This window comes from Delphinus delphis, chromosome 16 (genome assembly GCF_949987515.2).
Source record: "Delphinus delphis chromosome 16, mDelDel1.2, whole genome shotgun sequence".
Lineage (NCBI taxonomy): Eukaryota > Metazoa > Chordata > Mammalia > Artiodactyla > Delphinidae > Delphinus > Delphinus delphis.
The window spans coordinates 61851909-61876459 of NC_082698.1; the positions used below are offsets into that span (position 1 = coordinate 61851909).

The window sequence follows — 24551 nt, forward strand, 5'->3', positions numbered from 1 at the left end:
CCTGAAGCAGTCCCTCATTCTCTCACTATTCCGTCACCCTAATTCTCTACACAGCACCCATCACTATCTGATACTTTCTTTGTTCTGGCTGTTTGTTTGTTTATTTTCTTTCTCCCCCTACTAGGATGTCAGTTCCCTGAGAGCAGGAAGGTGTCTAGCTGGGTTCAAATCTTGGCTCCACCTAGAGCAATGGCTGGTACACAGTAGGTACTAAATAAATATTTGTGGGATGAGCAGGCCATTTCTAGAGAAGGTCAGATTATGTCTCAAAATTTTACTCTTCAAAGTGGTGAGAGGGAATTCATTTTTTGTCCTTTCATTCACCCCAAAAACAAACAAGACAGGCCTACGAGGTGCCAGGCCCAATCTGAACTCACCAGGGCTTCTGAGGGAACGCCCAGAGTAAGTGGCTGGCTCAGCCTCCCGGTTCCCAGGGTAGGGAGACTGGTGGGCTCTGGGTGTGGCCAAGGCTGCCCATGCCAGCTAAATGTCTGGGCAGCAGGAGGGCCTGTGCCTTGGCAGGAAACCACCCCTTCTAAAGAGACAGAGAGCTCAGCAAAAGCCAGCCACTGTCCCTGTCTGCAGGCCTGGTCACTTGCTGCCATGGCAACTGTCCTGCCAAGCCACTGGCACTGAATGCAGGAGACACAGTGCCAGGAAGGCAATTGGGCATCTGCTGGCCTCCCTTGTCCTGGCAAAGGAGGCACCTTGGCCTGCCTGAGCCCACAGCTGGGAGAGGTACGTGTTGTTCCTGCGTTTTTCCGTGTGTGTGTGTGTGTGTGTGTGTGTGTGTGTGTGTGCGCGCCATGCACAAGCACGGACAGTCTCTCCCACATCTGGAATGGGGATTCCCATAGGGGGTAAAGAATTGTTCAGTAGTAAAAGCTGTCATTCACTGAGTATTTACTACACACAGGTACCATGCTAGATACTTGTGTATTTCCTCATTCTAGTCTCACAACAACCCTATGAGACAGGAACTATTCCCACTTTTACAGAGGAGGAAAATGAGGCACACAGTGGTTATGTAACTTGCCCAGAGGCTCACAACGAGTAAGCAGTAGAGTGAGGATTAGAACCCAAGCAATCAGGCACCAAAGCCTTAATGATAAGGAGCAGAGCCTCTCCACGGGACTGAGTCATTTGGTTTTCCCACTGGTCATTCAGTTTTCTGAGCTCTGCACAGGCACCAAGGAAAAAGAAACAGGTGTGATCTGGCCTCCGGCTTCAAGTTGCCTCTAGTCCCCTGCAGGAGATGCCGGTACACGTAACCACGATGCGGAGCCCCAAGTCTCAAAGAGTAGAGCGGAGCACAGAGGGCTCTGTGGGGCAGGAAGACGTGAGAGGGGAGCCTGACTCCTGCACCTGCTGCTTGGATCTCCAACTGGGGGCTGTGGGGTCGCAGTGGGAGCTGTCCTGGAGTCAGAGGACCGATGAAGTTCTGCCCTGGGAGGCCACCTGCTGGACAGATGGCAGCAGGAGAGCCCGGGCAGCCGGGCACTCCTCTCCTTCACAACAGGTGTTTCCCAGGTGCTCTCCGTGTGCCTAGCACCGCGCTCAGTGCAGGGGTGCAGAGCAACACAGACAGTAAACCCAACAGGCTTTGTGGCACTTACAGTCTGCTGGGGGTGGGGGGCAAACATGAACCAACAGCCCCCGAGCAAAGATGTAACCACAGCTGACAATACATGCTCTGAGGGACTGTGAGGGGGTCCCCTTCCAACAGCGTGCTGGGGGAAGGTCTCTCCAAGGAGGTTATATGTAAGCAAAGACTTGAAGGCTAGTAGGTGTTTGCCAGGCAGAGTGGGAGAAAGGGCATTTGGGCAGAGGGGACGGCAAGGGCAAAGGCCCTGAGGTGGGAACAAGCTCACCAGATTCCAGGAACTGAAAGAAGGTGGAAGCCTGCTGCAGGTGGAGGGCAGTGAGGCATGAGGCACAGGGCCCGGGCTTCCGGAGCTTGCATTTGATCCCGAGGCAAGGGGAGCTCTGAGGGTTTCAACGAGGGAAATGCTGCAATCCCACCCACGGCTGCCGCTCCTGGGAGGAATGGATTGTGGGGACCAGCCAGGAGGCCAGTGCAGAGCAAATGGTGGCTGGGACCAGGGTGATGACAGAGGAGATGGAGAGGGACAGATGGATTCTAGAGAATGATTTTAAAAGCAGGATCGGTGGGGCTAGTGTTGGATTGGATGTTGGGATGTCGGGGAGAGGAGGGAATCAGGGTGTCTGGCTTGAGTAGAGGTAGGGACTTGAGTGAAGTGGGAGCACTGCGTGAGGAGCACATGAAGAGCTCAGTCCTGGATGGGAAGGGAGCTGGAGAAGCCCATGAGGGAGCCCAAGGGAGATGCCCAGGTGGGTGGTGGATGTGGGTCCTGGACTCAGACATAGAGAAAGGCAGGGCACCATCTGCATCGGGTGGGGTTTAAGCCTTAGGAGGGCAAGACCCTCCAGAAGAAGGATGTAGAGGGAGGGGAGGGAGCCATCAGTGCTGAGTGGGTGGGGGGCACTAGAGAACGGGAAGGAGGCCAAGAGGACAGAGGACTGAGCAGGCGTGGCCAGGGGGTGGGGTGGGAGGGAAGCTTGGTGGCATCAAAGTCAAGGGGTAGGAGAGTGTTTCAACTGTGTCAAAAGCTGCCTTGAGGTCAGGCAGGACTAAAGCAATTTGGCAACATGAGTGTCCCACAACCCAAGCCAGGGCAGTGTCCATGGTGGGTGGGGGGGAGACGCTCTCAGAAGTGAAGAGTGACCAGGAGGCAGGGAGTGTGGGAAGGCAGCACCATCGATGACAATTCGAGAAGATGAGCAGCTGGAAGGGGACTGGGGTGTGTGGCTGTAAAGACGGGCTGTCTTTACAGGGCGTGGTGGGAGTGCTCTGATGGGAACTGGTCCGGAGCATGGGGGGTGGGAGAGCACGGAGGACACAGGCAGGGCTGCAGGACCCCGCAGCTTTCCAGAGCCTCTTTCTTCTGCTGCCCTTCCACTTTCACCCTGGCTTCTGTAGTCACCCCTGTAACAACCACCCCTTTCTCTGATGAGGGAAACTGAGCCCCAGAGCGGGGCCCAAGGTTACACTAGGGCTCTGCCCAAGTGGCTCCCTAGGGGGGCGGGGAGCCGGGTGGTTGGCAGGCTGTTTGGAGTCATGGGAAGCCAAGAATGGTGCAGAGGTCATGTGGGCCCCGGACGGGTGTGCACGCCCTTCCCTCCCTGCCAGGCCTGCACTGCCCGGCTCCGGCAATCCCCCACCCTGGGCAGTGTGTCAGGGGACAGCAGACGAGGCCAGGTACCCAGGAAAGATCACATGTTATGGGGCCCGAGCCTCATACTGTTGGAACAGGGGGGTTGAAGGAAAGAACACAAAAATACAAATACAAATTAGAGCTGGGGACCTTGGAGGGGCGTGAAACTTACCCTTCATTAGCCTCAAGGTAACGAACTCCACCTGTGGCTGCCCTCGCCTGAAGCAACTGACATCAGCTCTCAGCACCCACCGTGCAGAGCTGCGAGCACTAAATGAGATAACCGTGCAAAGGGTCGCGCGTGAGCTCTGACAAACTGTGACAGTCGCTATTGCGGACTGGGCTCCCCTGGGGGTAGGGGTGGGGGGCTCTGCCCTCTGTAAGTCCAGGGGCAGAAGCGCTGGGGAGCAAAATAAGGTGGTGGTCACCCACCCCACCTATCCCACCTGCACCCCAGAGCCAGCCTGGCACCAAGTCGGGGCTCTGCAGATGGCCCTGCGCCATAACATCCTCCTGAGGCCCCAGCTTACAGAGTAGGCCCAGGGTGGGGACAGGATAGACGGGAGGGGAACACATCCAGCTGACCCAGATCCCTGACCGCTACGTCCAGGTCGGGTGCTCACTCCAGAGGGTCCCTCTTTCTCGGGGCTCCAGTCCGGGACCAAGTGGCAAGACCCCCAGGGCGGGGGAGCTGCCCGAGGTGCAGCACCAAGTCGTGGGCACAGCGACACATGGGCAAGACCTGCAGCGCTGACACCCACCGGGGCCTGGGGAGGAGACACCCCGCCGCCGCCGTGCTGGGGACCCACGACGGGGCTCCAGGCCACTCACCGCCGCCTCCAGTTTCTTCTGGCGCCACAGCCAACTCTGCTCCTTCTGCGTGCTGGCGGCCGAGTCGCCCGGGTCGCCCTCCGAGCGCTTTCCCAAGAAGGCGGGCGCAGCGGCCTGACGCGGCTGGCGGGACTGGGCACCGCCCTGCATACATCCCTTTAGGACTCCTCTCCACAAACAAGAGAGCAAAGCCAGAGGCAGGCATGCACGCTGAAGGGCACAGCTTCCATGAGTGTTCCTTTCCTTTGCCTCCGTCACCTCCCGCTGACAACAATCAACCTGCCTGGGGAAAGCAAGCTCTATAAGAAACGTACTTTTTCATCCCCCTTAATTAGCACCTATTGTACACATGGCACTGAGTGCAGGGGTGCAGAGGAGACTTCTGTCCCCTAAAAGCTCATAGTCTAAGAGGAGGTGGGTAATAGGGGGCATGATATAAGGGTCCTGAGAGAGGGCTGATTGGACTGCAGAAATCTCAGTTGGCTTCCTGGAGGAGGTGGTCTCTTAAAATAAGCAACATTTATTCTTAGATAGTGGTGAAGGGTGCTTATTGGCCTGGAAAGATGTTCAGGTTACATGAAAGAAGCAGTTTACAGAACAGTTCACACAGTGTGATTGTTCTAAGTAAAAGATGCAAATGCACATAAATGCCCCGGGGGAAGGGGGATAGGAAGGACATACTCCAAAATGCTAACCACGGTTACATATGGATTGCAGAATTAGAGGGGATTTTTCTTTTCCTCTATGTACAGTTATGCAGTAAATTTTCTACAGTGAATATACATTAATTCTGTACACAGAAAAGCACAATACAAGGAACTAAGTGGAAAAATTTTGTTAACATTTCAGCAACTGGTTGGGATGAACAGAGGAGGAAGAAGCTGCAAAGCCCACATGTGCAGGACCTGAATGCTAGGAAACACCTCCACTCACTGGTCTCAGATCTCCACCAAGTCCAGGATAGCCAAGTTGGGGACAGAGCTGGGGACAATCCCAGATGCAGAAACTGAGTCTCAACGAGGCCATGTGGCTTGGCCAAGGTCACATGCTGGTCTGGGTTGAGCTGAGAGGAGGCCCTAGATGTCCTCGCCCCCTTCCCTCCCGCATGCCAATCTAACTGGTACTAATTCAGACCAATACCCTCTCCTCCTCCCCACCCTGCTCTTTGCGAATTTCCTTGACTGGACTCCCCAGCAGGGCAGCACCCTCTTACCAGTGGGGGAGGAACACGGTTCTTAGGGGTGTAGTCCACAGGGAGGATGGAAAAGGGGAGCTGAGGGCTGGGGTGGGAGTGGGGAGGGCAAGAATGAAGAGAGCCAGGAGTAGGCTGGGAAGGGGGCTGGGCCCGGGGTCTCCGGGGGAGGGAAGCCAGTGTGGCCAAGACTGGAGCTGAGGAAGCACAGCCTCCTGCAAGCCTCAAAACCCTGATCCTCTGGCTCTGAAACAGCAGAGGAGACAGTCAGAATGATTAGGGTCGAAACAGACTTGGACTCCAATCCAGCTTAGCTGTTTAGCACCAGCTTGACCCTGGGCAAGTGTTTAAGCAATCCAGCCCTCAGTTTTCTCATCGGTAAAACGGGAATCATTGTACCTATAGAATACGTGTGAAAGGAGCTCCTTAGAGCTGTGCATAAGGCATGTGTCCAAAGCGCTCAGCACTATGCCCGGCACAAAGGTAACAGCTGGCTTTCAACATGTTTTTCCATCTATGAAATGGACACAGGTTTGGCTCAGCCCTCCCCTCACCCCCAATTCCCAGGTGTCTGGAGGTTCTGCCAGTAGCCATAGAATGAAAGGCTCTGAGGGTGAATGGTGGGTGAGAATGGATTCAAACTGCTTCCACTGAGTTATCTGCTTCATGAAAACTCTTCCTGCCCCACTGGGTCTCTGGTTAATCATATTAGCTCTCCAGGGCTTCCCTGCATACCCAGCCAGGTATGTGCATCTCCCTTCAAGCTGCCTTTGAAGTCTGGGGTTCTTTGATGTGAATGGGGGATGCACCAGCCTGGGATCCCTCTAGCCCTGAGGTCAATGACTAACAGGGCACAGGGCTTGCGCCGGGGTGGGGGTGGGAGAGTTGGAAATACAAGTCCCCCGAGTGACTTACCCCACGTGTAGGCTTTGGAGTCAGACTGCCTGGCCCCAAATCCCAGCCCTGCTATCAATTAACTGCATGACCTTCGGCAAGTTGCCCAGCCTCTCCGAGCCTCAGACTCCTCAGCTGTAGAAAGAAGCCAGCAGAAGCATCTACCTTGTGTGTCTGTGGAAAGACAGAAGAGAGGGAAGAAAAGAGAAAGAGATGATGCTGTGTTTTCCATCTTACCTGACAAGGCTGTCTAGAAGGGCAGGGATTCCTGGGTCCCATTCCAGGCCTACTGAGCCCATAGACCTATGAGACTTTGGTGTCCTTAAAGTTTAGTGCATTCTTAAGCTGTAGTAGAAGTACAGAAGAATATACTATTTATTAGAATATACTTAATATTTAGTCGAATATACTTAATATTCTATTAAATATAGTTCTATTTCAGAAGTATAAATGCTACAAACTTACAAAGAACACAAAGTTTATCTAAATTTCTTTTGTTAAATGGTAAGAAATTTGGGAAAATAAAAAAAATAAAAAATATAAATAATAAATAAATTTCTTTTGTTTATTTAGTTATATGAATTTTTGACAGTAATTCTTATATTTTAAAAGTTTATTGTATTTATGTTCATTTTTACAGCTTTAGTAAAGTATAACTGACACACAACAGCTGCAAATAAAGTGTGCATTTTGGTAAGCTTTGACACATGTATACAACTGCCACTACAATCAAGATAATGAACATAGGGCTTCCCTGGTGGCGCAGTGGTTGAGAGTCCGCCTGCCGATGCAGGGGACGTGGGTTCGTGCCCCGGTCCAGGAGGATCCCACGTGCCGCGGAGCGGCTGGGCCATGGCCACTGGGCCTGCGCGTCCGGAGCCTGTGCTCCGCAACGGGAGAGGCCACAGCAGTGAGAGGCCCGCGTACTGCAAAAAAAAAAAAAAAAAAGATAATGAACATATTTCTCACCCCCCAAATTCTCCTGCTGAATCCTCCCTCTCCCCTCTCCTCCCAGACAACCACTGATCCACATTCTGCAACTGATGTGCTTGTCTGCAAACATTAGTTTGCATTTTCTAGAATTTTATATGATTGGAATCATAGAGTATATACTGTCTTTTGTCTGCTTGTTTATCTCAGCATCATTATTTAAGATTCATCCTTGCTATATTTATCAATAGTGCATTCCTTTTTATTGTCAGGTAGTACTCCAATGTACAGATATATGCCATTATTTGTTTATACAATCATCCACTGTTTTGAATTTTGCATAATGAAATTTTAATTTTAATGTTTTTTAAAAATAGCAAATGTTTACTAAAACAAAAAATTTTAATTAAAAATGTATTATTAAAAATTCACAAAACTAGGGACTTCCCTGGTGGCGCAGTGGTTAAGAATCCGCCTGCCAATGCAGGGGACACGGGTTCGAGCCCTTGTGCAGAAAGATTCCACATGTCATGGAGCAACTAAGCCCATGCACCACAACTACTGAGCCTGCACTCTAGAGCCCATGAGCCACAACTACTGAAGCCTATGTGCCTAGAGCCCATGCTCCACAACAAAAGAAACCACCGCAGTGAGAAGATTGCACATCGCAATGAAGAGTAGCCCCTGCTGGCCGCAACTAGAGAAAGACAGCGCACAGCAATGAAATCCCAACGCAGCCAAAAATTAATTAATTATTTATTTAAAATTCACAAAACTAAATAGGTGTAAAAGGAATTTTAAAAATTAAACTATCAAAGGATGGTTTTTGTAAGTTTCTATCATTTATATTTTTGAGGTTATTAGAGCTTAAAAGAGCACTAAAAATAGTACACTATGAGTTTTGGGACTCCCTTTACTTTTTTTTTTTTTTTTTTTTTTTTTTTTTTTTTTGCAGTACGCAGGCCTCTCACTGCTGTGGCCTCTCCCGTTGCGGAGCACAGGCCCCGGACGTGCAGGCTCAGCGGCCATGGCTCATGGGCTCAGCCGCTCCGAGGCATGTGGGATCTTCCCGGACTGGGGCACGAACCCGTGTCCCCTGCATCGGCAGGCGGACTCTCAACCACTGCACCACCAGGGAAGCCCTCCCTTTACTTTTAATAAGTGCCCCAGGGGATTATTGTGGTCAAGCAGTTTGGGGAGACACTGAGCTAATAGTGCACATAAACCTCTTAGCATAGTCAGTGCCTGGTCCACTGTAAGCGCTCCCCAAGCACTCCTTACCCCCACAGGAAGCACTCCCCTAAGGGTTTGTTCTTAGTAGTGATTCTTTTCCTTGCCCTCCACACACACACACACACACACACACACACACAGCACGCATGCGTGCACGCATGTACACAGGCACAGAGCTTTCTCCCAGTCCCAGACTCAGCTGGGTCATCAAACTCCCCCTCAACTCCAGGACCAGTGACTCTCTGTGGAAGGGAAATTGTGGGGGGCGGTGTGGGAAGGCGAAGGCAGGGGTGGCAGGCTGCGCTGCGGGAATCTCTGAGAAGCTTCTGGGTGGGAAGAGAGGGACCCTCCTGGTGGTCTCTCTGTTTGTTTCCCAGGGCAGGCTGAGCCTTCACCTCCTGACCCTGTGGGAAGCACAAGTCGAGCCTCGGCTCCACCCAGGAGGGGCTGGGACGAGAGTCTGGCCATGGGAGCTGGAGGGAGCAAGAGATTTAGAGTCAGACAGGCCTGGCCCTTACCAGTTCTACCGTCTCGGGCCAGTCGCTCTCTGGGAGGGAGAGACCAGTCCTGCTCAGGTCCCTCAGCTCCTGCAAGGATCAGGGGAGAGGATGGAGGCGAGAGGGCAGCGTGAGCGATGCACGCAGAAGGTGCAATAACGTGAATCTTGTTCACGAGGAGCCACAAGGGCCAGGAAGGCGTTTCCTTGCTGGTGTCGAGACATCCGCAAGCCAAAGCAGGTGTACCGAGCGCTTACTGGCACCTACTATGTATCCCACATGTGCGCAGGAGAGTGAAGAACTTGAAACCGGAGGAAGCTGGTGACCTGCGGGGCTCATACCCTTTTGGTGGCCACTGGAGGAGAAGGGACTCCCCTATCCCCGCCTTCTTACCTCTGTGTCCCCCAGTCCAGGGACTGGGTTAAATGTATTCCTTCAACATATACGTACTGAGTCCTAGAATTGAGAACTGTGCTAAGCAATGGGGGTTCAGTGGTGAACTGAACAGACAGGAGTCTGGCTGACAGCCCAGTGCTGGGGAAGGGGAACAGACAAAAAATAAACAAACAGTACCAAAGTAAACAACTTAATTTCCAACCAGGGAAGTGCTGTGGGGGAAATGAACAGGGTGACCTGATGGAGGGCAGGAGGTCCATTTAGGCAGGGGAAAGGCCCCTCGTGTAAGGGAGGTAATAAACGACCATGTGGGGACATGGCAATATCCAGTCTGGCTTCCAGAGTCAGAATGACTGAGTATCCAACGCAGCCTTACCGTTTGCAAGCATTCCATCCTGGACAAGGGGCTTAACTCCACAGAGCCTCAGTTTTCACACCTGTAAAATGGAAGTAAATATCCAGTCTGCTTCATGGGAGTGATAGGAAGGGTAACTTAGATAATTCAAGCACATTATGGTAAGTACTTATTAATAACTGACTTTTTAAATTTTATTTATTTTTAACTGGGTTGGGTCTGCGCACAGGCTTTCTTTAGTTGAGGTGAGTGGGGGCTACTCTTCGTTGTGGTGCACGGGCTTCTCACTGCAGTGGCTTCTCTGCACGGCCTCTAGGCGCACGGGCTTCAGTAGTTGTGGCACGTGGGCTCAGTAGTTGTGGCTCGTGGGCTTAGTTGCTTCACGGCATGTGGGATCTTCCCAGACCAGGGCTGGAACCTGTGTCCCCTGAATTGGCAGGCAGATTCTTAACCACTGCATCACCAAGGAAGCCCAATAAGTGACTTGAACTATTTATTTATTTAGGCTGTGCTGGGTCTTAGTTGCAGCACATGGGATCTTCTTTTTAGTTGTGGCATGAGGACTCTTAGCTGTGGCATGCATGCGGGATCTAGTTCTCTGACCAGGGATCGATCCCGGGTCCCCTGCATCAGGAGCGCAGAGTCTTACCCACTGGACCACCAGGGAACTCCCATGGTAAGTTCTTATTAAATAATAGATTATTTCTATTTCATCCAGCCTGGGCCAGGTACCCACAATCCATGGGTTAGTTGGAGAAGGACAACGGGGTGGGCTAATCTCGAGCCTGCACTTCCAAACTGATTCCAGAGTGTCTTACTCTCATCCAATATACAGCAAGTGTCTCAAACTCATTTGTCTTTAGGGCCAGGCACATGGGTGCAGTAAGTTAAGGAGTGGTGGGGACTGCGCCGCTCCTTAGAGAACAGACCCTGCCTAAAGGAAGCAGATCCTATTCAGCTTAAGGGAATGCTCGCTTTGTTAAAATGAGGGCCTAGCCCTTTCCATTTCTTAAATGATGAAAACAAACTATTTTCTGCAAAATCTTATGAACTTTCAGTATTGGTGATTTAAATAAAAACCTTTCAAAACGCTGTTGGGAGCAGACAAAGCACTGTGGATCAGTCAAGGTGGTCTGCAGGCAGATTTGCAAGCTCTACCTACCAAGGCCAGGCCCTTTGCTGAACACTGCGGAATACAGAGCCAGCCAGCAGCAGGCTCCTGGTGGAAAACTCCCAGGGGCTCCAGGGACCAGAGCCTGAAGGGGGAAGGAGACCACGTGGAAGAGGAGACCCTTGAGCTGGATTCTGTGGGATAAATAGTGTATTTTGTGTGAATGAAGAGGAGGTAAAAATCATTCTGGGCAGAGCCAGAACAGCTCTGAACTTTGCAGAAGGGTGAGTGTTTCCATGGGGCCAGAGTGCTTTTGGGGTACAAGGGGATTGTAGTGGAAGGCTGAGGTCTCTATCTCCAGATCACAGAGAGAGCCACGTGTGCCCGGTAGAGGCACCTAGATGGGGCCTCCAAGACCAGCAGTGAGGGGTACAGGAAGGGCACCAAGTACTGGAGGTGGAAGCCAGAAGCCTGTGCTTAGTCCCGCCTCTGCCACTTGCGGGACTGCATCAAGCTGAGGATCACAGCAAGCAATGGTCAGCTAGGAAGCGGGGGCTGGGGCTTCGGAGACAGGAGTCGTCCGCACTTCTAGGGAGCTCACAGTCTGACGGCAGTTACTCATGAGGGCTGGGACAACTGCTCCTCGGCACTCTGCTTAGAAGAGGACTCTGCCAAATTGCTAGGGAGCTAGTGACAGGTTTGTAGAGGAAGCGGCAGTGTTTAAGCTGTGTCTTGATAGGTGAGAAGGAGTTTACCAGGGAGATTAAGAGGAAACAGCAGGAGGCTGCATGGAGAAGTGGCATGTGAAAGGCAGAGGTGTGCTGGGAACCTGTTCAGGAATATGGACTTCATTCAATCACCTGACAAATCCTTACTGAGTTCCTGTGTGCCAGGAGCTGTGCCAGGCATGGGAGGAGCGTGATAAAGCAGACACCCTCCACCTTCAAAATAATGATGCTATTTAATTCCTCTGTTCCTCAGTTTCCCCATCTCTAAAATGCCTTTCATACCTTACAGAGCTTCAGGGAGGGATGAACAGGATTACATAGGCTTCTATAGGCTAACATATACGCGAAGACAGTCAGTGTTACACTGATATAGGAAATGCTCATTAAATATGTGCGGAACTGAAATGCCTTCCTGCCCTGACTTCCTGAGAATCTAGCACTTGCCAGTAACCTGCCTTAGACTCCTAGATAAGCAGGTTTGTTCGATGAATGAATAAACAAATGACCAAGCACTACTTTACACACATTTACTGCTTACAGCATTCTTGTCAAGTAGATACTATTCTGTTTTTTTTTTTTTTTTTTGCGGTACGCGGGCCTCTCACTGTTGTGGCCTCTCCCGTTGCAGAGCACAGGCTCCGGTCGCGCAGGCCCAGCGGCCATGGCTCACGGGCCCAGCCGCTCCGCGCCATGTGGGATCTTCCCGGACCGGGGCACGAACCCGTGTCCCCTGCATCGGCAGGCAGACTCTCAACCACTGCGCCACCAGGGAAGCCCGATACTATTCTTTATCTCCATTTTACAGCTGAGGGAGCAAATGCTTCAAGATGGTAAGTGATCTAATATGCCCAGGTATCGACAGAGAAGGATCCAGAGTCTGCCTTCCGGCAGCCTGACCTCAGAGCCCCAGCACTTAACCCTGCATATCGTTGCTCACGTGGAGGACGGGTCCAGATCGGCCCAATGGAAAGCATTCGAGAACTTCGAGGGACTTTGCTCCCCACTCTCCAGCCAGCTGGGTTGGCGCTGAAAGGTTATCTCCCAGGTCAGGTAATCCGACGGTCAGTCTGTCTGGGGCAGGGGAAGCGAGAAGGTGTCATTCCCCTCCTGGGAAGAGGCACTTCTGGTCCTTCTTGCAGGAAACAGATCCTGTATGAACAAGTACCTTTTAAAAATGAGAAGAATGACTGTTAGCCTCTGTCCTGAAGAGTGCCACAGCTGGAGAAAGTTCAGTGATGAATGGGCTTTGACAGAGTCCCTCTTGCTGGTCAGAGAGCAGGTCCCCACAGGGCTTTGGGCCAATACACATCAGAAATGAGTTGTGTCTGCTGCTCCTGGACCCTGGGAAAAGCAAGACTTTGAGAGTTGTTTTTTTTTTTAAGTCTTAGGACAAGGCCCATGTCGACCCTCTCATCTACGGGGAAGCCACAAGGCTATAGGCATGGGTTTGGGTAACAAGCAGTATCCTTCACATACTGGCTGTTTTCACTTGTAAATGTGTGGCCTTGAGCAAGTTACCAGGTTCCCTCTGAGCCTCTGTTTTCTCATCCCCGAAGTGGGGATGATAATAAAATCAATGCAGTGATTACCAGAATGCCTACTGCATTAGGTGCTCAATAAGCATTATTATGTCATTTTAATTGCAATATTTACTGAGCTCCTACTATATGCCACATAGTACGAGGGACACAGAATGAATAAAGCTGAATTTCAAGAAGCTTCTGGTCCAGCACGGAAAGGAGATCATCTGTTTTGTTCTTTCCCCAATCCTGGTGGATAAGACTACTACGTTCTGAATGCCCCTGTTTAAACAGGGACCCCCTGGATTCTAGGACCTGTAGGTTTGGGGGAAGGCTGACCCCTATACCTCTGTCTGACCACAATCTCTCATTGTTTTTTACTTATATATTCATAACCTGGGTGAGGGCACCTTCTGCCTCTGGGGAGGGGTCTGATGCAGAGGGCCGGGGACTGACAAGCCCCAGGCTGCAAGCCCCCAGGCTAGGGAAGTTGAATGACAACCACGGAGCACCCATAATAATCTGTATGCTTAAGGCTTTACAAAAACAGCAGGTTTTAAGCGCTTGCAAAGCATTTTAGCATTTGTTTTATTTAATCTTCATGGAAGGAAGTATCTCCAGTCATGGTTTACAGATGAGGAAACTGAACGCAGAGAGGTGGGTTCCAAACTGCAACTAGACCCTAGCTCACCCAGGTTCTCAAAGTTGTCTGATAAGAATCACAGGGGTACTGGTTAAATATGTAGATTACCAAGGTCTCTCTCCAAATTCGAATGCTAAAGGCCTGGATTGGGACTCAGGAATCAGTAGTTTAACATACACCCCAGGTGATACTTATCTTCAGGCAAGTCCAGACACAGTACCATTCATTGATTAATTTACTCAGCTAAGATACTTTGGGTCCCAACCATGATATGTACTGGAGGGAGAGCACGATGAACAAGACAGTCCCCAGCTTTAGAAGGAACTAACAGTCGTCTGGCTGAGCATATTGTCCCGGTCCCGTGGTCAGCACAGGTCTACAACCCACATCTCTCCTAGGCAAGGCCCCTTCCTGCTGGCTGGGCCGGCTTCCACCTGGACACGGGTTTGGAGCTCCTAGCTGAGCCTGCTGGGCCTCCTTCCACTAACACCTGCTCAGGGCTGAGCGTGTGGTTCTCTGGAGCTGGAGGCATCCTGTGGAAGAAGCCTAGGTGTGCAGGGCACGTAGTGTTTCGGTAAAGGCTGGCCAGCTGCTAATGTTTATGTCAGGGCTAGGAAAGGACCAGGGGGCGAGGGCGGGGGCATAAAGAGCCCTCCAGTGTTGCAGAAAATAGCTGGGGCCTGAACAAGGGGCAGAGATTTACATTTCTTTAAAGGTAATTTCAGCTTCAACCTGACTTTGCACCTGAAGAGAGCCCAGACAAGGACCACTCTTGTGTAGGTGAGGAAAGCAGGGCCCAGAGAGAGGAAAGTGAGAGGTCCTGAGCTGAAACCCAGGTCTCCAGGGTAACTGCCAGGGGAGGCAGGGACTGCAGGACATGGATGACACAGGCAACACCTTTTTCCTGAAACCCCTGGGGTGATGTGAACCTGTGAAGGAAGACCCTGATACCACCACAGGCGCTCCACTCACCCCGTGAGCTATGCCCTCGGCTCCAGCTTCTGAGCACTTTCTTTTCGGGTGGAGAAGTCTGTCATTCCTCCTGGCCGCTCCTGTCCTCTGCTTTCTCCAGGAGAGAGCTTCAATATTTGAAGCAGGTCCCCATGGACCTTTGTCTGGCACTCATCTTTTTCGTTCCAGCAATTCCCAGTACCCAGTCTTTTTTCAGAGGCTAGCTCTCCAGACAGGCCCTGCCGTATAAGGCAGGGGTTGCTCCCAGAGGCCATCTGTACAGTGTCCTGGAAGGCTGCACGGTGCCAGGCTGGGCTGAAGCCTCCCAGGCCAGTGTGGAGCTGCACCCTGCCCGAGAGCCTCCAGGAGACACAGCTTTCATTCTCTATCTGTTCCTGGTTGAGCCAGACATCTATTTGGAACCTGGAGGAAGAGGAAAGGGCAGGGACCCCAGGTGGGGGAGAGTAAGGAAGCCATCCTTCTGACCTGGGAGTTTGCCTGCGACAAGCCAGCTGTGTCTTGGAAAAAAAGCCTGGAGTAGCAGAGTGCCAGGGTGGGCAAACTAGACGGTCCCTGGACCTAACAGCTCCTCCAGTTTTTCAGGTCTCCTCCCTACCAGGCTCAGGTCTCACTCGCCCCCAGCAGGTGGTCCCTCTGGGGGCCACCCCCGGTGACGGGGGCTGGGCTGGGGGGTGTTATCCGACCTGAAAGCTTCCCCTAGGGAGGAAGGGCAGGGGCGGGGCGCCCGCGAAGGCCCAGGATATAAGGGACGGAGGCTGGCCTTGGGCCCCCGCCACCCCACCATGCACGCGCACAGCCTGCTCTTGTTCCTTCTGCAAGTCTGGTGGGCTCTCCTCCAGGCGGGCGCCACGATGGTAGCCCCGGTGCCCCTTCGAACGTGGGGGCAGCCCTCGTCGCCATCCCCTCTTGCTTATATGCTGAGCCTGTACCGCGAGCCGCTGCTCCGGGCGGACATCATACGTAGCCTGCAGGCGCAAGGTAGGCTGCCCCGCCCCGCCCCGCCCCGCTCGGCTGGACCCCCGGCGCGCCTTGGGCGCTCCCGCCCGGGACTCCAGGAGAGGGCTGGAGGGGCAGGGGCTGCGGCACCATGCCGGAGACGTGCCACTGAAAACGTATCCGCACGCTTGAAGGGCACGTTCAGGGGCTGGGGCTGACGGTGTCTCGGCGTCTGCCTTGGCTCGGGAGACAGGGTTGGTGGCACCCGGCGTGTGTCCCGGACTGAGACCTCTGCGTTCCGGTCTTGTTTAGGGTGGGTAAAGCGCGGGACTATAGGGTGGAAGACTGATTGTGCCACTGCTTATCTGTGCCGTCTTAAACTACTGTAATCTCCGGGCGCCTCGGTTTGCACATCTGTAGCATAGGGATAATAGTGCCTCCCTTATTGGACTGGCGAGGGCTACGGACAACGCACATAGAACGCTTAGCACAAAACCAGGCATAGTAATGTATGGTCGTTATTATTGCTACAATTATTTTGTCTTGTCAAAAAAAATTTTTTTTTTCCTTTTCGCGAGTGAGGGTGAAGGCGTTCCGGGGTCTGGCGTTGGGAGTGTCTCTGGCTGAGACTGAGGTTCGAAATAGGGTGTCAAGCATGTAACATCAGGGATTAGGTTTCAGAAATTATGGATTAGAGATGAAATGCCCCGAAGTCGAGAACTGCGGCAGGCTTGGGTCATCCAGCCCAGGCTGGGTAGGTGTCAGTGTCCCGGACGACACCGGGCTCGGGGCCTAGATTTGGAGCGGGCGAGGTCCCTCCCATGGTGACCTTGAGAGTATCAGCCGCGAGGATGGGGCAGCGTGCGTTCTGGGCACTGGGCGCAGGTAGATGTTGAGAAAAGGGAGCCCTTCCCGCGGGGCTCCTCTACTCCCGGCAATCCACATCCCAGCGCCCGGGGTGGCCCCTGCCTGCCTGCACCTCTCTCTGCCTGCCGGGGCCAGACGGCCCTCCCCGGAGTTCGGGCGAAATCCACATCCGATAATCTGATTTGACGGCCACCCGCCGGCCCCTTGTGATCTGGGGGTGGGGGCTCCTAGCTCCCTGGCCAGCCGCGTCTGGGGTCAGACGGCCAGTGACCGTCTCCGGAAGGGTCATATGGGGACTAGTCAGACTAGGGACACACGGGGGGCGGAGCAATTTGAAAATTACTGGGGTGCTCTGCCCTGCCAGAAAGTTGGGGTTGGGGGGTAGGTGGATAAGCAAAGAGTGGGAGGCGCACTTTTCCAATTCACTCCCTCCTTCCAGAGAGTTCTGGAAGGTTTGTGGTGATTTGACAGTCTTGGAAACTGGGTCTGGTCCCTCAAACCCTGCTTCCCAATTCCCCATGTGTCCCTGGCACATCTGCTGACTTTTCTAGTCTCCTCCCCGTCTGTAAAAATTAAGTGCCCGGCTTTCTTTCTACCTCATTTGGGTGAGTGTGGTACCTTTCCATCTCAGGTTTATTTGTAAGCTGCACAGGATAAGGGGAAATGGGTGTTGGAATCTAACCAAATCAGGTGTGCATCCGTGTCTTGTGTCTTTCACTGTTTAACCATCTTCACCTTGGACCTTAGTTTCTTCATCTGCAAAATGGTGATAAAGGTAGGAAGGATTTAAGGAGACAAGGCTTATAAAACACTTGGCATGAGGGAAGCAGTTAATGGTAATCACCCTCATAATTTATAATAATGTAGGGTGGGAACTCGGTGTCATACTCAGCCTCTTTTTCTACAGAGTCCGTGACTCTAACTCAACACCCTGTTTGAGGGGCAAGGAACCCAAGATCATGAGCCCTTCCTTCTTTAGAATTGGAAGTGGGTCGAGATTTCACTGGGGCCCGTGTGGCCAAGTCTGCATTCAGTCTGTGGATGGGTTTCAGGGTGTCCATGAACCCCTTTCTTATAACCACCCCCAAATCACATTTATTGTGTTAGTAGGAAATGCAGTTTTTCTGGGGAGAGCATTCTTGGCTTTTATCAGGCATTGGTGACCCTCAAAGATTAGACCTCCCCATTATTCTAAGATAAACCAGAGCCAGATCTAAGAAAACCTTTTAGCACTGTGTCCTGGGGAGCCCTTGGCTGCAGGTAGGCTAGTGGGGTCTCAGACTCTTCCAGCAGGAAGGAGTATCCTCCTCCCTGCCCCTGCATCCACACAGCCATCCTAGCAGCAGATGACTTTGTTCCCCTGTCCAGGTCCCTCACTGCCTGGACATCTGCATTTCTAACTTTGACTTGGGTAATAATAAGGAGGCAGTTGATGATGGCCGTTTATTGCACTTTGGTGGTTGTGCTGGGCAAAGCACTTTACACACATTATCTCAGTAAATCTCAACACCCCTGTGAGGTGGATACTGTTACCATCTCCCTTTTACCCAGAGGGAAACTGAGGCCCAGAGAAAGCTGGCTGCCCAGTGTGGCAGCAAGTGGCAGAACTTGATCCATCACCAGAGACACCGGGTCCCTCCTCTTAAACACTGAGCTGGAATGCCTTTAAAAAGCCATTTGTGGATACTTGAGATAGTGTGTTTTAAGTCCTGGTGTAGGCGGAGCTGTAGCAGAGTTGCTACATGTCACGGGGCGGTGCTGCGAAGGGCAGTGGGTGGTGTCAGCCTCCTCCCCACACCTCTGGGGAGTTGCTAGTCAGGGGCCGGTTATTGCCTCCTGCAGGTGCTAATGAGAAGGGAAGTGGAAATTAAGTGAAAAAGAACATCTAGGGATGGGCTGGGAGAAGCTTCAGGATGCTGAAGCTGGGAATTACCCCCTTCTAATGCAAGCTGGACTTCCCAGAGAAATCCACTGACTATCTGACCAAAGATGTTCTATGAGACAAAGAACCAAAGGGTTACTGTTTTTATTTCTAATGAATAACCTCTGCCTTTTATTTAGCAATAGACCTTGGAACATCTTCATTTCCCTGGGTCCTCATGACAATGCAGGGAAGGGTAGGGCATTACTATTCCCACTGCAAAGATGAAACTGGGCTTGAAAAAAGTTAAAGAGCACTTTTAGCTGACCTGAAACATCCACCAATATGTGCTATTCCCAGACATCAGACCACATTAGTCCAGAACTAAAATGAATGGAATGTGCTTCCCCATTCCTTTTCATTCAGGATGGGTTTAATTGTCTTGGGTGTGTGCTTGCTGTGTCTGCCCTGGTGTGTGGATGACCTGGAGTGGGAAAGGGTGAGCGCCCTGCAGGTAGGTAGGAGAGACTACTGGGTGGAAAAGTGCAAGGTCAGCGCACAGTCAAGCTTAGGATGTCTTTAGAAACCTATTTGTAAGGTTGCCAAGAACTCTTGAAGTGTCTGCCTCTGTCTTTAGGAATTGGTGGGGGAAAGGGTGACCAGTCTTTGGCTTCCGTTGCCTATGCCTCCCTGGGAGCTCCAACCCTTATGATCTGTGAATCGACCTCATTGTGCTGTAAAACAGGCCACCCTTTCCAATGAGAAGACAAAGCCTGGCAAACGGGCCACAGGGTGGGTGGAAGTCCAGGATTTCTGTCAGAAAGCTCAGGGCTTGTCCTTAGATTGCATGTGTGAGGGGAGAAGGGAGAAGGAGATGCACTCATCCAATTTTTACCAATTGTTCTCTGGAGTGTCTTGAGGGGGGAGCAGCAGAACAGTGATTTGGAGGTTGGGCTTTGCAGTTGGGCTTATTCTTGGCTTTGCCACCTTCCAAGAATGACACCTCACGCAGGTAATTTAACTTCTCTGAGCCTCAATTTTCCTCATTTCTAAAATGGGTTCAATAACATGCCCAGCTCATAGGGTTAGGGTGACGATTCATATAAGGTAAGGGCTCAGTCATGAGCTATGGTGGTTGTTACACCAACTGAGGCTGCAGGAGGCCCCCACTCACCTGCTTCCTTCTGTTTTTTTCTCACCCAGATGTGGAGGTGGACGGGCAGAACTGGACCTTTGCTTTCGACTTCTCCTTCCTGGGCCAAGAAGAGGATCTGGCATGGGCCGAGCTCCGGCTGCAGCTGTCCAGCCCTGTGGCCCTTACTCCTGATGTCCCACTCTCAATTGAGATTTTCCACCAGCCAAAGCTGAATGAAGATAAGGACCCACCCAACTGCCCAGAACGTCTTCGAATGGACCTGTTCACTGTCACTCTGTCCCAGGTTACCTTTTCCTCAGGCAGCATGGTCCTAGAGGTGACCAGGCCACTCTCCAAGTGGCTGAAGCACCCTGGGGAGCTGAGGGAGCAGATGTCCAGTTTGGCTGGAGAGTGCTGGCGGCGGCCCCCCACATCACCTGTCACCAATGTGCTCCTCATGCTCTATTCCAACCTCTCCCTGGAGCGGAAGCGGCTGGGTGGCTCCACCCTATTGTGGGAAGCTGAGAGCTCCTGGCGGGTCCAGGAGGGACAGCTCTCCCGGGAGAGGGCCAGGAGGCACCGTCGATATCACTTGCAGGACAGAAACCAACTGTGTCGGAAGGTCAAGTTCCAGGTGGACTTCAACCTGATCGGATGGGGCTCCTGGATCATCTACCCCAAGCAGTACAATGCCTATCGCTGTGAGGGCGAGTGTCCTAACCCCGTGGGGGAAGAGTTCCATCCAACCAACCACGCATACATCCAGGTGTGATGCCAAGGCCTGGGGAGGGGAGGTGGTAAGCTGTGGGGGAGAATTGTCCTTACTACCAGATCAGGACACTGGCTTTGCTGTTAGGTTAGTGTGTTCATTCATGCACAGTTATTTGAGCACCTACAATGTGCCAGGTTCTGTGACAGGTGTTAAGGATATAGAGATGACCAATGATAACACCCTCAGAGAGCCTACATGGAGTCATGCCTTGTCAGGTGACCCTGAACACACTGCTTTCCTGGTACTTTTTCCTTCTGTCATAAAATTAGGGGTGGAAAAAAAATAAATAAATAAAATAAATTAAAAAAAATTAGGGGTGGAGTGTGTAGACTGGAGGGTCTCAGTTCCTCCCACTGCCCTGACATTCTAGGAAAGGAAGTTCAGAATTTGGAGTTTGGGAATAGACAGGCCTGGGTTTGAATCCTACTCATTAGCTATGTGATATTGATCAAGTTGCTTACTCTCTCTGAGCCTCAGTCTCCTCATCTGTAAAATGGGGATAGCAATGCCTTACTTCTAGGGTTACATGAGATGATATGCATACCACATGTGTAGTATCAATAGTTAGCAGGTAACAGGTATAATGTTGTCTTACCATTACTAGAAGTCTGTAACTCATTAATGCAATGGGGGCCGCGTTTATGAGGCCAAGGTAGAGATATTACTGTTCCAGCCACTGTACTTCTGCTGCCTAAAAACAGGAGTTGGACACTCATTTTGCAGAAGTAATAAAGCCAGAGGCTACCACCAGGTGCCACTAATCAGCCTATGGTCTAGAAGGTGGTGGAGGGAGAGGAATGGAAGGAAAATGAGGTGGAGAAAGCAGAGAAGAGAGCTTATATATGGTGGTCCTGACCTGCTCTCAAAGGTCACACGGGATCAAAGTGTTTTTATTTTCACTCTATGAGGCCTAGACTGAGAATCTCTTGGACCTGTAGTACATCCTCCATGCCAAGCCTCAGGCAGGGTCCAGAGGCTCTGGGGAGAATGTGAGCTGAGCTCGTGAGAGGGAGGCAGTGGTGGGGGCTGGTATCCTAGAGGAACTGTCCTGGGCACAGGCCCTCCTGAGTCTCTCCCAGGCCCCACTTCTGTCCACCAGCCTACCTGCAGCACGATCAGAGGGAACCAGAGACCCAGATAGTCCCAGTCACCAAATCTAACACTGACCCGAAAAGCCACCACTGGACCACAGGGACAGGGCCCAGTTCCAGAATGCCAAGGGCTTGTTACCTTTTCTCCCGTTGACTCTGTTTGCCCTTCTCTGGGAAACAAAGCAAATCCCACAAGAATTTCCGCATGACTCTCTTCTTCATATTTCTGGAACTAAACCAGGAGTTTCTTGGAAGATTTTTAAAGTTGGTATTCACTCTAGACTAGAACAATAGGAGAACATATGTTACCTACTGCTCTACCCAGATACAGCTTTTAGAATCTTCTGTTTAAAGGCTGTTTAAAAAAATTTATTTTAGGGCTTCCCTGGTGGCGTAGTGGTTGAGAGTCTGCCTGCCGATGCAGGAGACACGGGTTAGTGCCCTGGTCTGGGAAGATCCCACATGCCGCGGAGCGGCTGGGCCCGTAAGCCATGGCCGCTGAGCCTGCGCGTCCGGAGCCTTGCTCCGCAACGGGAGAGGCCGCAGCGGTGAGAGGCCCGTGTACCTTTAGATATTAGAGTTGATGATGTATTGGCATTCTGATTCCTTTATGAAAAGAATTTTCTATTTTTGCCCCCAGAAACTGATTTTAACTCTCTGTAACTTTTTCACCCTTTACCCAGAAATGACACCATTCTGACCTCACCACTGGGATGTGAATTGACACCCCTGTCCTCCCTTTCACAGAGTCTGCTGAAACGGTACCAACCCCACCGAGTCCCTTCCACCTGCTGTGCCCCAGTGAAGACCAAGCCCTTGAGTATGCTGTACGTGGACAATGGCCGAGTCCTTCTAGACCATCATAAAGACATGATTGTGGAAGAATGTGGGTGCCTTTGAGGAGCTCCTGCAGGTGTGTTGGATTTGCCTGTACCCTGGAAGGTTGGGAAGCTCCTAGAAGACAAGATAACCATCTAATCCAATGAGGAGAAACAAAGAGGGGGAAAAGTCCCTCTGTCCACCAGACCTAAGGAGGAAGGGCTGCCACCCTGTCCTTGAAGGCTCTGTGGGGTCTGGTTGAGCACAGAGGAGAGGGAGGAGGAAGCCTGTGAAGCAGGCTTGCTGGGTTTTCTCTTTGCTGAACAGACAGTAGCACGTGAAAGCACTAGTGGCAAGAGTCCTTTAGCTGACTTTTTTCAACCCATGATCCCCCGGAAATTGTATGCAAGAGCTGGAGCATATGTGCATTTATTTTTGAGGTGGGACAAGGTTGTATTTAACTTTTGTGTATTCTCAAAAGTGGCCTTTGACATACACTCACCCACACCCTTGCCGCCTGAAGATTAAGTATCACTATGTAAAATTAAAAAAGTCCACTGGCTTTGGTTGCCTCAGGCTGGGTCAGGGAGCCCCCGCAGAGTGGATCTCTGCTAATGAGTTGTACATACAATAAAGCCATTGTATAGTTCTCCTAGGCCAGCTGGTGCCTTTGAAGGGCGAGGCAGGAACTCGTCCAAGAGAACTGGCCACGTTGGACTACAGAAGCTGGAGCCCTGGGGCGTCCCCAAGTCAGTCTGCTTTGGCGGGCACAATCCATCCAAGTCTAAAGCTCTCTCGACAGTTCACCTCAGTCTGTCAATGCGTGCTATTGAGGCCCCTGGGCTTCCTATCCATAGCGGTGAAGACACTGCCCTGGGTGGCAGACTTGCGTTATGGTCGCAGCTCAGCCACTTGAGAAGCTGTGTGACCTCCGGTGAGTAATTCACTGCTCAACCTCATCTTGTGAAATTAAAGCAGGCGGATCCTAGTGCCTTTCTGTGATTCTTCTTTTCTCTCGCCAGCTGGCCTCATTGAGCACTGCCAAAACAGGGGCTGTACTTTTTTTGTTTGGCAAGGCGAGGGGACCATTTTATTGGGAATGTCAGTCCACAGTAAACTTACCCTGCTTTCCTAAGAAGCCCATAGACTAATGCTCCAACCTTAGGAAAAATGATTCCAATCTATGGGAATACTTGTTTAGAGGGGACTCAAACTTGACTTGGTTGAGTCAAGGTAGTAATCCTGGCCCAGGAAGGGGTTGGCTAGGCTAGAGCCAGGCCTGGGCCTGAGAAACCTCAATGCCCCGATTCAGCAACAAAACTGATCCAGTTGCTCATTCCCTGGAGCGGAAATAACCTGCCCTCCCCACAATTCAGAATCGCAATAGGATTCTGCATTTGACTCTACTTAGGAAACAGTAGAGGTGGGGAGGCCTTGTGAGGTCAATTTTTGTACCATCCTCTTTCTTAAATGAGACCCCAGTGAGGCCTAGCGGCCTGATGCTACAGCTAGGAGTGGCAGGGCCAAGAGCTGAGCTCTGGTCTCTGGAGCCCCAGGGGCACCATCCTTCATACCATCTAGGGGTCTTTGCGCTCTTAGCTTTGGGTCAAGGCCTTAGCCTTTGGAACCAGACATTTGAAACCCCACTTCCACTACCAAACTTAAGTTCTTGGGAGTAAAAATCCTATCCCAGGGCTTTAGAGCATCCTCTGTACTAAATGGGTGCCCAACTGTTCTTCTATGGCTGGGGCCAGGAAAGCGAAAGGTCAAGCTATTTGTGGCTATAGCTTGTGGGAGTGTTTACAGTTAGCAGCTCTACCAACTCACAGAACAAACCCCACTGATGACAGGACACCACCTCGTATCAAGCAGAAGACGCAGGCACAAAGGAGTGAAAGGACGTTTTGCTGACCCCTGCTAAAAGCTCACTGTGCAGTGTGTCAGCGGCAGGGGCCTTCTGCTGCCTGGCCAGAGGTATTTGGGGCTGAGCCTACAACACAGCTCCGTGCTCTGGAACCTACCTGCTAGTGCAGGCTGTGTTAAGTCTGAGGAAATGCTGCCTGCGGGAACTGAGTCCTGCCCTACCCTGAGGGCCAGGAAGGGGCTTTCAGTCAGAGGTATTTTAACTTGCTCTGAAGGCAAAGGTCTCCTTCCGCTGTTCCTGTAGCAGTGCCAAGTCAGTAGCCGATTGGGGGAAACTGGATGCATTACTCTCCTTGGCTGGGGAAGTGGGCGGGCCTGGTACAGGGAGGAGTAGAGAAAAGATAAAAGCAGAAACTGGGAAGGGGCTGTGACTCTCACACAGCAACACAGTTGGGTTAATCTCCATCATGTAGTCTCCCCTTTTACTAGCAGTAAAAGCCTTATCCCTCTATCCTAAATTGCCTTTCAAGTCGATACCCTATTTGCCTTTGGGGCAAAGTAAAGGATATATGAAATGGCTTTCAAGATTATCTTCCCTTGAAGAGATTATTTCATCCTTCTAGGGATCACACAAGCCTGCTCCACTCCCAAACTTGCACATTCTGGGGA

The 24551-nt window shown here is 51.7% G+C and overlaps 1 protein-coding gene and 1 long non-coding RNA gene across 3 annotated transcripts; one reads left to right on the forward strand and one right to left on the reverse strand.

Annotated features, from left to right (window-relative positions):
• Nucleotides 1–4079: 4079 nt before the first annotated feature.
• LOC132439447 (uncharacterized) lies at nt 4080–15014 on the reverse strand. Its single transcript, XR_009522360.1, has 5 exons — nt 14539–15014; nt 12341–12568; nt 9586–9646; nt 6175–6327; nt 4080–4350 (listed from the first exon to the last, which is right to left on the reverse strand). It is a non-coding gene; the product is annotated as an uncharacterized lncRNA (long non-coding RNA).
• A 306-nt stretch (nt 15015–15320) lies between these two features.
• On the forward strand, nt 15321–23736 carry NODAL (nodal growth differentiation factor). Of its 2 annotated transcripts, XM_060034853.1 has the most exons (4): nt 15321–15516; nt 19406–20103; nt 21948–22113; nt 22667–23736. In XM_060034853.1, the coding sequence occupies exons 1-3, from the start codon at nt 15321–15323 to the stop codon at nt 22098–22100; spliced, it is 1047 nt and encodes a 348-aa protein (XP_059890836.1). In that variant the 3' UTR covers nt 22101–22113; nt 22667–23736. The 2 variants fall into 2 exon arrangements, with proteins under 2 accessions (XP_059890836.1, XP_059890835.1); XM_060034852.1 differs by having other exon boundaries at nt 21948–23736.
• Nucleotides 23737–24551: the final 815 nt, after the last annotated feature.